Source organism: Cucurbita pepo, chromosome 1 (genome assembly GCF_057944985.1).
Source record: "Cucurbita pepo subsp. pepo isolate OVF chromosome 1, ASM5794498v1, whole genome shotgun sequence".
NCBI classification, from domain to species: Eukaryota; Viridiplantae; Streptophyta; class Magnoliopsida; order Cucurbitales; family Cucurbitaceae; genus Cucurbita; species Cucurbita pepo.
Window position 1 is genome coordinate 10207763 of NC_141798.1, and position 11028 is coordinate 10218790.

An 11028-nucleotide genomic window follows, 5' to 3' on the forward strand; every position below is an offset into this window, starting at 1 on the left:
TCTCATACCTTGGTAATTCAAAAAAATTTAGTTTCCTAATAATGTAATTAGCATTAAGGATGTCGCTAGACATTAGACATTTAATCTTACATGCCAATGATGATTGGAGTGGCATTGATGAGACACTCCTAGCAATTTACATGGCAGTAATTTGACACTAGTTGCCCATTCTTGAAGTTTCTCTTATCTACAAGCAATTTACTAATGATATTCAGACACGGCAGTATAGGAGTCTTGAGGTTATTCTTGGATCTAAATATTCGAATCCAGCAGATATGTGGTCATTTGCTTGCATTTGTTTTGAGTTGGCCACTGGCGATGTTCTCTTTGATCCACACAGTGGTGACAACTATGAAAGGGATGAGGTATGTTCAGAGACTTTTTTTTTTTTTTTTTTGTTCTTTTATCAGTATGATTATTTTTTTCTTTCTTATACTCATTTATTCTTAACGTGTAACATTTGTTAATCGAGTCTCACCTCCCCTTGGGAAGCATTGCTTCTACTTATAGTAAAGTCCCACATTTTCAATCGTTTGAAAACCATGCTTAAAAGTTTTTTTCTTTTTTTGTGTTGTTTGTTATTGTTGTTTTTTTTCGTTATCAATGAGTTATAATTTTATTCATTGACATGTTTCTTCCGTTGTAGCTGTAACAGCGGCATAATGTAGAAGTTTACCTGATACTGAAATATTTGGTCGGTTGTTTTATTTTGGTTAACTGGTGGAGGAGGCTCAATTTAATTTCAACAATGTCAATACACTAAATATGCCAGGTGAATAGGTGAATAATTTGAAAAGACTGTCGTTTGGAAAACATAAAGAATTTTACTTTTAACTTGATGCCTTTCTTTCCATTTTTTTAATACAATGTGGCTATTATCTCAGCTAATCGCATTCCCCTTAGCTTGTAGGATAGCGGTAGTATACATATGGTACTTGTTTCTTTTTTTTAAAAATCAACTATATGTATATCATGTCGACATCACTGGTATACGTGTTCGAGGAACATCAAAACAAGACTTTGCTATGAGTATCAGCTTATTACATGGACCTTCTCTTCTGGAAGTTGTAATTTCTACTCTTTATTTTATTTTCAGGATCATTTCGCATTGATGATGGAGCTTCTTGGAGTGATGCCTCGCAAGGTAATGTTTACATACTTACAGATACCATGTCGTCTTTATTTTATATATATGAAATTTTTTTCACTTATTTATATTTTGCTCTTTCTTAAAATATCCGGGCACAGATTGCATTAGGTGGCTGCTATTCAAGGGACTACTTCAACAAATATGGCGAGTTGAGGCATATTCCTCAATTGTGCTTTTGGCCTCTTAATAAGGTGTTAACCGAGAAGTATGATTTCAGCAAGCAAGATGCTAATGACTTGGCTGACTTTCTTGTTCCTTTATTGGATTTTGCACCTGAAAAGACACCAAGAGCAGCACAATGTCTCAGCCATCCGTGGTTGAGTTATGTCTCAAGAATTCTTGAATCTTCTGTATCAACCCATCAAAATCAGCCCAAAGATCAGGACGCTTCAACTAAAAGAAGCGAGAAGGATGAGAGAGAAGCTATGGAGATTGTAATGGGAAACATAACTATTGATGGAACTTCGAAATAGACATGACCAGAAATGGCAACGTACGCGATTTCAGGCTATGTTTCGTGCAGTATAATCGTGGTCTATAGCTCGGGTTTCCATCGAAGTTGGAAACATATTCATGAACCACATGGATTCAGTGTTGTCCTACATGCTATCCGAAGCAATCATCATCTTTTGCTTTGGTGAGAGTCGACCAGCATTCGTAGGCCCATCTCGAGCAACTTCGAACGGTGGATTGTTTTGACAGAGTGCGCGTTCGAGTATGATTTGCATATCTTTACAAACTAACAATATTTCTAGGTCTCTTGTAGCACAACTTTCTGGATCATAATTTCTTCCTGAAACCTTGAACAGATATAAAATATATTTTTGGTGCTAGATTCTTGCCATTTTGTTTATTGTAATGTTGGCCACTACCGGGTTTTCTATTTAAAAATGAACTTTTTTTATATATTAAAACTTTTCAGATATAAAATAATCGGGCGGCCCAAAAGGGGATGGAGGATACCCGACTCAATCAACGAAATGAGCATATGGTCGAGTGCAGGACAGACTGGGAAGCAGGGAAAATTTCAGGCCATACGAATACGACGCTTCCCTAAAGACAATCTTGTGGGGAAGTCGAGGTTGAAGACGACTGCAAGTCCATAACCTAATCGTATTCTTGACCCTTGAAACCTGTCATGGAGCTGGCCTCGGATTCCGACCTTGTAGAAGCGGAATTGGAGCCAGACCTTGACCATGTAGAAGCTGGTAATGGACTTGTCCATTGTCACCATCGCACTTTTGCAGTAGCGGGATAGCGACTGTGGGACACTTGTTCTAACCCAGTGAACAAATCAGTGATGTGAATTTCAGATTTCGTGGACGATATCGACGTATGCTCGAACCTCAGGTTATGTTTGAGAGAAATACTTTAGAAAATTTGAGCGAGGTAATACGCTAATTTATTTGATAGTTTTTGAAGTTGTGGATGTATTAGACACAAGCGTAAGAATTCAAAAACTTACGAACTGCAATAATTATTAATATTAGATCTATTTTGTTGATACTTTTAACCATTTTTTCTAAGACATAACAGAAATACTAATTTTTCATTTATCACCATATTGAACTTATAAACACATGAAAATGTTGGCACATCGATGAAAATTTGAAAACCCCCGGATTCTTATTCTTGTTGACTTGACGGAACTTAGCAAACTACCATTTTTTCAAAAAGTTATTTTTGTTGGTAGAGAGAGGCGTCTTGATGATTTGAAGTGAAGAAGAATGGACTATTTGGGGGACCAACCATATTCTTTGACATAATGGTTTATGGATCCTTGTAGGATGGCTATTGTGTAAGCCACTTGTAATGATAATGAGAAGTAGGGTTGAATGAGAACAGGCTAAGAAATCAATAAAAAGACTTAAGCATCTGCTCTTGAGTGGAGCACGGTTGAAACCACTTTGTGAGGGTGTCATAAAGTTCTAAACCCCATCCTTCGGCCCCTTTTTCTTTTCATACAACGTCCAAGAATATGAGAAAAGCACCAAAATGTCCACGTTTCTCTTTTGTTGGGAATAAACTTAAATGGAAAAAAGAAAATAAGGGTAGTTTTTTGTTTTGGTAAATTTAGTAAGGCTTTTGAAATTTGAGCTGTAAGAAGGAAAAGGAAAAGGCCAAACAAGATATGAAGGGACAAGAATCAGTCTAGTAGGAGAGAACGGGTTATGGGATATCTAATTTTAGATCTTAGAAATCCTCTAAATTCGTTCGTTTTCATTGTAAAAACAAGATGCAAAGAGCAAGAGCAGGAGACAAAAAGCAAGCAAGAGCAGGAGACAAAAAGCAAAGCGTATAGTGTAATAGAAAATAGTTTTTTCGGAATTTCTTTTGTCCCTTTGTCTCTCCCCCTCTCGATACCTCCTTCACAGCTTCGTGAGAGTTATTTAAACAAGTTGGTTTCAAAGTTAGTGTTTATTTTTTACAAGTTGGTATCAGAGCGGATTGTTATTTCAACAAATTGGTATAAGAGCGAATTTTATTTCAACAAATTTGTATCAGTGCCGATGAATAAGATGGGACAAAAGAAGCATGGGACACTTTAGAAAAGGTGTTCAAAGGAACCGACCGATTCAAGCAGGTGCGTCTCCAGACACTCTGCGTGGCGAGTTGGAGAGAATGAAGATGAAGGAGTCAGAAAATGTATTTGACTACATCACGCGCGTACAGACCGTGACAAATCAACTAAATCGAAACGGAGAAATGTTACCTGAGACGCGGGTTGTGGAGAAGATGTTGAAGTCGTTAACAGATAACTTCGAGAATGTTGTATGAGACATAGAAGAGTCGAAGGACCTAGCGACGTTCACGGTCGATGAGCTCGCCGGTTCTCTCGAGGCACACGAGCAACGTAAGAAAAAGAAGAAGGAGACCCTCGATCAAGCGCTTCAGACTAAGGCATCAATAAAGGATGAAAAGGTACTCTTCTCTCAAAATACTCAAGGTAGAGGTCGTGGAAGTCGCGAGAATGGTCGAGGTAGTCAAGGCAACAGTTACGAAGAAAACTATAAAGAGAAAATACTATCGAGCCAAGCAAATAGGCGTGGAAGAGGACACAATCAAGGACGCGGTCAAGGATACAATTCCCACATCCAGTGTTACCAAATGTCAGAAATATGGCCACTATGCAAATAACTGTAACTTCGACAGATGTTACAATTGTGGCAGAATGGGTCATTATGCAAGAGATTGTCGAGCCGATGAAAAGGTGGAAGAAACAATCAACCTAGCCTTGGATGACGCAACAAACGGAGGCATTCTCTTGATGGCCCAAAATGAAGAGCTGAAAACGAAAGAACACGGCGGTGCAAAAGACAACGGCGATAGTCGTGAGGCGATGGAAACTAATAGAAATGAGGTGATGCACAGCTGATACCGAAGACGAGAAAATCGAATAAAGATGAACAACCAAATAATAGAGAGCCCGAGCTCGAAGATAGAGAGCTCCACTGGCTGGAAAAGCAATTCGTGGAAGAAAGAAGAAAGAGGATGAGAATGGAAGAGAGAATGGAAGAAGAAAAGATGACAGAAATGCAGATTGAACATGAGAAATAGATGGTTCAAATGCAAGCTGCAATCCCTTCAAAATCCCTTGAAAATCCCAAAACAATGACGAAGAAGAAGCCCATGCGATTAGCGAACGAGCCAATGAAACTGCCAGATCTTGAGGAGGAGAATAGAGATTCAGAGCAACAACCCAAAACTGTCGTGGATAAATCTGTGGAGAAGTCTCAATTGCAGACGTTGAAATCCCTGAACGACCAACTTTCGAAGGAGAAAGTATTGATTGAAAAAGAAAAGAAAGTTTTAGAAAAGGAGATCGAAAGATTAGAGAAGGAAGTGGCTGAGCTGAGTGAGAGTCTCTTCTATCTCAAACGGGAGAAGAAAAAGAATGAGAATGTAATCTCTGATCTTATGAAGAAAGTTGAAGAAGGTGTGGAGAAAGAGAATGACATGTTAATGTAGATTGAGGCTCTAGTGGACGAGCTAGAGAGGGAGGAGAAAGATATAGAGATGTTGACTCAATATAGAGACTCACTCGACCTGAACCTGAATCAAATCCAATAGTAGGCAGTGAATTTACGACACACGATTGAGATACTCACTCGTGATAAAGCCGAAATGGAGGAAGAAAAAATGCTAGCTGTAAATGTCGCTGTGGACTTGAGAAGAGAATTGAGTAAAATGAACGAAGCCATGATGTCTGAGTCAAGCGTGGCTAAGAACGGGAGAAATGAAGAGTTGGTGTCTCAGATAGGCTGTTCTCGAGAAGATCCAAATGAACTCTCATCAAAGAAGAACAAGCTTAGTCTGCTGCTCGAGGACAAGGAGAGAAAATTGAAGAAACCACGACTGAGCTCAAGAAAACGAAAACGACGCAGGTGGAATCGTTGAATAGAGCATTTAAGTTTATGAGGAAGTTTTGTTGGGAATAAACTTAAATGGAAAAAAGAAAAGAAGGGTAGTTTTTTATTTTGTTAAACTTAGTAAGGCTTTTGAAATGTGAGTCGTAAGAAGGAAAATGCCAAAAAAAAAAAAAAAAAAGGGACAACAATCGCTTGAGGAGAGAATGGGTTATGGGATCGCTCATTTTAAATCTCAGAAACTCTATAAATTGATTCGTTTTCATTGTAAAAAGCAAGAGGCAAAGAGGAAGAGACAGAAAGCAAAGTGTACCGTGTAATAGAAAAGAGTTTTTTTCATAATTTCGTTTGTCCCCTTGTCTCTCCCCTCTCGACACCTCCTTCACAGCTTCGTGAGAGTTATTTAAACAAGTTGGTTTCAGAGCGAGCGTCTATTTTCTGCAAGTTTGTATCGGAGGGGATTGTTATTACAACAAATTGGTATGAGAGCGAATTTTATTTCAACACTCTTTAGGGGCCATTATTGAACGATTCAACTGTTCGTGAACTTTCAAGTTTGTATCTAGGAGAACGTCCAAGTTCATATGTTTTAACTGTTAAGTGATGGACTGTGAAATCTCATATCGGTTGGAGAGGGAAATGAAGCATTCTTTATAAGGGTGTGGAAACCTCTCCCTAGTAGACGCGTTTTAAAACAGTGAGGCTGATGGTGAGATACGTAACGGGCCAAAGCAGATAATATCTTCTAGCAGTGGGCTTGAGCTGTTACAAATGGTATCAGAGCCAGACATTGGGCGGTGTACCAACGAGAATGCTGAACTCCCAAGGGGGTGGATTGTGAGATCCCACCTTAATTGGAAAGGGAAACAAAGCATATCTAGAGTGTGAAAACTTCTTCCTAGCATACGTGTTTTAAAACCGTGAGGCTAACGACGATACGTAACGAGTCAAAGCTGACAATATCTATTAGCAGTATGCTTTAGCTATTCAATGGACGTTTTCAACACTAACATCAATACAAGTTCATAAATTCATCTTCAGTGGCATACATGTCAGGATGATTTTCGTATCCTGTTTATAGTGTTTCATCATCGTTATGTGTTATTTATATATTGTTTGGACTGCCAAGATCAGCATAGTACTTAATGATCCATCCTTTAATGATGTTAACCTCTGTCTCTCTTTGTTCCACCAACCACTGGGGATCCGTTTCATTTGCTCGTAAAATGTCCAAACAATGAGATCCTGGAAAGTTCAAAACATGTCAGCTCAAAAGAACAAAGCTTTGAAGTTAGAATTTATGAGTCTGAATCAAACCATTAGGCGTATGGAGTGCAAGGAGACTGTCAGATAAGTTATGCAACACTCTGCATTCACAAAAAGAGATAGAGAGTTGAAGTAAAGCTGATTGTTCTTTATGTGCAATAAATGTTGGAGCTTTGGTTTTCGTTTACCCGCCGCTGCTATAAGGGTCCCTGAGTCCATTGGAGAAAATGATGTTGCTGCCAAATCTCTTAAGGATGAGTTTTATGTCCTGAAATTTGAAGGGAGACAAAGAAATTGTGAGATTCTACGTCGGTTGGGGAGGAGAACGAACTATTCTTTATGAGCGTGTGGAAACCTCTCCCTAGTAGACGCGTTTTAGAAACCTTAAAGGGAAGCTTGAAAGGGAAAGCTCAAAGAGGATAATATATGTTAGCGGTGGGGTTGGACGTTTACAAATGGTATCAGAGCCAGACACTGGGTGATGTGCCAGCGAGGAGGCTGATCCCTGAAGGGGGTGGACACGAGGCGGTGTGCCAACAAGGACGCTGGGTCCCGAGGGGGTGGATTGTGAGATCCTATATCGGTTGGTGAGGAGAAAAAAAAAACATTGTTTATAAGGGCGTGGAAACCTCTCTAATATAAAAACCTTGAGGGGAAACCCAAAGAGGATGATATCATCTAGTGGTGGGCCCCGAAGGGGGTGGATACGAGGCGGTGTGCCAGTAAGGATGCTGGGCCTCGAGGGGGTGGATTGTGAGATCCACTAACAGAATGGTCGGATGCACCCCGAAGGGTGGTGGATACGAGGCTGTGTGCTAGCAAGGACGCTGGGCCTCGAGGGGGTAGATTGTGGGATCTCACATCGATTGGAGAAGGGAACGGGTGCCAGCGAGGATGCTGGGCCTCGAGGGTTGGAGTGGATTGTGGAGTCCCACATCGACTGGAGAAGGGAACGAGTGCCAACGAGGACGCTGGCCCCGAGGGAAGGGGTGGATTGTAAGATCCCACATTGGTTGGGGAGGAGAACAAAACATTCTTTACAAGGGTGTAGTTTTAAAAACTTTGAGAGGAAGCCTGGAAAAGAAAGTAAAAAAAAGACAATATCTACTATAGATTTTGGCGGTTACAGTAATTTCAATAAAGAAAATAAAGAAAAAGAGAGAGGTGGCTGAAGTGCATACATGGCCTCCATAATAGGTGGTGACCCAGTGAGGCCTTGGAGACACACCGTATAACTCATTGCAGTAATCTATGAAGCTTCCAAGCTCAAAACTGTATGCTGGAAACATAGTATCATTGCCTGTGCTTAATGGCATCACCATTTCACTGCATCTCTGAGTTACACACACAACACAAAAGCTTCTTAAAACGTCAAAAAAAAAAAATGAAGCTTTTCGAAGTTCGATGCATTCCACATCGGTATTTGTGTAATAAAAAGATTACCTGCCACCTCCATCCCACATCGGTTTCAGTTTCATCTCTGGCCTGATTCATGTAGCAGGAAAGATTTCCTTTATAAGCAAACACCCCTGCAGCAATTCTGTCAACAATTCCACTTCCTGGTGAAGCTCCATCAATGGCATCACAGATTATAGTGACTGGATACCTTGGTGGGTGGTCGTATTGGGCTGCGACGGTATACATAGACCACAAGAAGTCTTCCAGCTGAGCGAAGTTCTTCAGAGGACTAAAACAAGAACAACTGATTTGAAGCACAAACTTCATTAAATTTGGATATGAGAAGCCATGAATTCTAATACCTGCAACTTTTGAACTCTTTGCTAAGAATGGAAAGGCCATCCGGCTTGGAAGCAATTGTTTCAATCTTGGACCAGGAATCCCGAATGGTTTCATAGCAACTTTCACTAACGTCCTGCAAATTCATTCACATTTTTGTGTGTTTAAAAAGTTCAAAAGGTTCAAAAGGATGCATTGTTGTTGTTGTTGAAGGATCTTACTCTGAAATCCTTAGTGGCAATGGAATAGTATGCATCTTGTGGCGTGATATTGTCGAAGTAAAGGATTGGAGCTGAAGAAGCAAGAGCTCCAAGGGCGACATGAGGATATTTCAGACGAAACCATGCAGCCAACACTATTTTCCACAAAACAAAACAAACAAAAAAAAAAAAAAACATGTTCTGTTATATAGAGTTTGAACATTTTTGTAACCGCTAGCAGATATTGTTCGCTTCGCACGTTACGTATCGTCGTTAGCCTCACGGTATTAAAACGCGTTTGCTAGAGAGAGGCTTCTACACCCTTACAAGAAGTGTTTCGTTCCCCTCTCCAACTGATGTGGGATCTCACAATCCACCGCTCTTGGTGGCTCAGCGTCCTCGCTAGTGTATGGCTCTGATACCGTTTGCAACAGCTCAAGGCCACCACTAGCAGATATTGTCTGTTTTGGCCCGTTACGTATCGCCGTTAGCCTCACGGTTTTAAAACGCGTCTGCTAGGAAGAGGCTTCCACACCCTTACAAGAAATGTTTCGTTCCCTTTTCCAACCGATGTGGGATCTCACAATCCACCCGCTTGGAGGCCCAGGGTCCTCGCTGGCACACTACCCGGTGTCTAGCTCTGATACCATTTACAACAGCTCGAGGCCACCGCTAGCAGATATTGTCCGCTTTGGCCCGTTACATATCGTAGTTAGCCTCACGATTTTAAAACGCGTCTGCTAGGGATAGGCTTCCACACCCTTATAAGAAAAGTTTCGTTCCCCTCTCCACCCGAGTGGGATCTCACAATCCACCCCTCTTGGAGGCCCAGTGTCCTCGCTAGCACGCTACTCAGTGTCTAGCTCTGATACCATTTGTAACAACCCAAGGCCATCGCTAGTAGATATTGTCCATTTTGGCCCGTTACGCATCGTCATCAGCCTTACAGTTTTAAAACACATCTACTAGCGATTCGTTTCCACACCCTTATAAGAAATGCTTCATTCCCCTTTCCAACCGACGTGAAATCTCACAATTTTAAACGAGAACCCACTTACTTCCACCATATGATCCACCAAGAACAATCACAGGAGAATCTTTAGCATGCAACTCCTTTTTAACATGTATAAGAACATCAGCATAATCTGCTATTGCTTGAGCAGAGTTGAAATAGCCTAAAGTGCTTGCATTCTTCAATGCTACCTCCCTTGATCCAAAGGGTATCGATTTCCCATAATAACGATGCTAACAACAAAACAAAACAAAATCATATAAACCCTCCAAAGCATTAAATATGAACCACACAAGAACATGAAAGCTCTTACCTCAATATAAACAAGAAGAGCCCCAAACTGAGCAGCATTATCAGTCGAGAATCCTACAACGTTCAAATCATTATCCAGTGGACCTTCAGCTCCCAAGTAGGCAAGAATGGGAGCGCTCGAATTTGCGCCGCCCCAATACTTAAAGTTGATTATATATCTATGAGCGAACGTCGTGTAGCTTTCAGGCCTATAATTGAAGTGATCTAACGTTTGGTTGTAATAAAATGTCTTGAAATCATCCGAAAGAGGCGAGGACAGAGCTTCTGAATCTCTGTCGGTTGGACTAAGCCTTGGGATTCTGTACTGTGTTGCAGAAACACAGGCTGAAAGGATGAGAAGTAAGCAAGGAAGAAGCATCATGGCGGAGTGCTTGGTTTGGCTTGATCTTCACAAACAAACAGCTCCTTTATATAACAAAAAGTTGCCCGGTTAACCGGTTCGAGTCTCGAACCAGCGGTTAGTAAGCTAGGCTAAGGCGCCTAATGAAAGGCAGTTGAATGGTTGAGTTGAGTTGAGTTGATTGTGGTCGGGAAGGCGAGTAAGTTATAGAGGTTTCTGCCAAATAAAGACACTCTTCAACAGCTTCATTCCCAAATATGCAATGAAGCTGTTGTCCTTATCAAAAATTTGCTTTTCTAATGCTAAAATCAGTTCAAAATTCCTGGTTTTAGAATAGTGTCTTCGTGAAGAAAACTTCTAATCTTAATATCTTGATGTGTCGGTTAGGGATGTTCGTTGGTTGAGTTGGGTCCGGTTGGCTGAGATACTTTTTAGATCTAATCCAATTGTTCGGGTTGAAAATTTTTCAACCCTAACAACACTTATTAATTAATACAATAAAATTTTTTAGTTGAATTGATTTCGATTGTTTGGGCAACTAAATATACGTATATATAACTCGATCGTATATAAAAATGATATTATAAAATTTATAATAAATTCGAGTTGGTTTAGTTCAACCCAATCGAGTTTCAGGAGAACCA

At 40.4% G+C, this 11028-nt stretch overlaps 2 protein-coding genes across 2 annotated transcripts; one reads left to right on the forward strand and one right to left on the reverse strand.

The window, feature by feature from the left end:
- Positions 1-251: 251 nt before the first annotated feature.
- On the forward strand, positions 252-1623 carry LOC111793861 (uncharacterized). Its single transcript, XM_087129191.1, has 3 exons — positions 252-365; positions 1097-1144; positions 1249-1623. Exons 1-3 carry the CDS (start codon positions 276-278, stop codon positions 1621-1623), a joined length of 513 nt encoding a protein of 170 aa, XP_086985317.1. The 5' UTR covers positions 252-275.
- A 5108-nt stretch (positions 1624-6731) lies between these two features.
- On the reverse strand, positions 6732-10405 carry LOC147794673 (uncharacterized). Its single transcript, XM_087129249.1, has 7 exons — positions 10046-10405; positions 9779-9965; positions 8742-8875; positions 8544-8656; positions 8227-8470; positions 7965-8117; positions 6732-7051 (listed from the first exon to the last, which is right to left on the reverse strand). Exons 1-7 carry the CDS (start codon positions 10403-10405, stop codon positions 6968-6970), a joined length of 1275 nt encoding a protein of 424 aa, XP_086985375.1. The 3' UTR covers positions 6732-6967.
- Between the last annotated feature and the right edge of the window lie 623 nt (positions 10406-11028).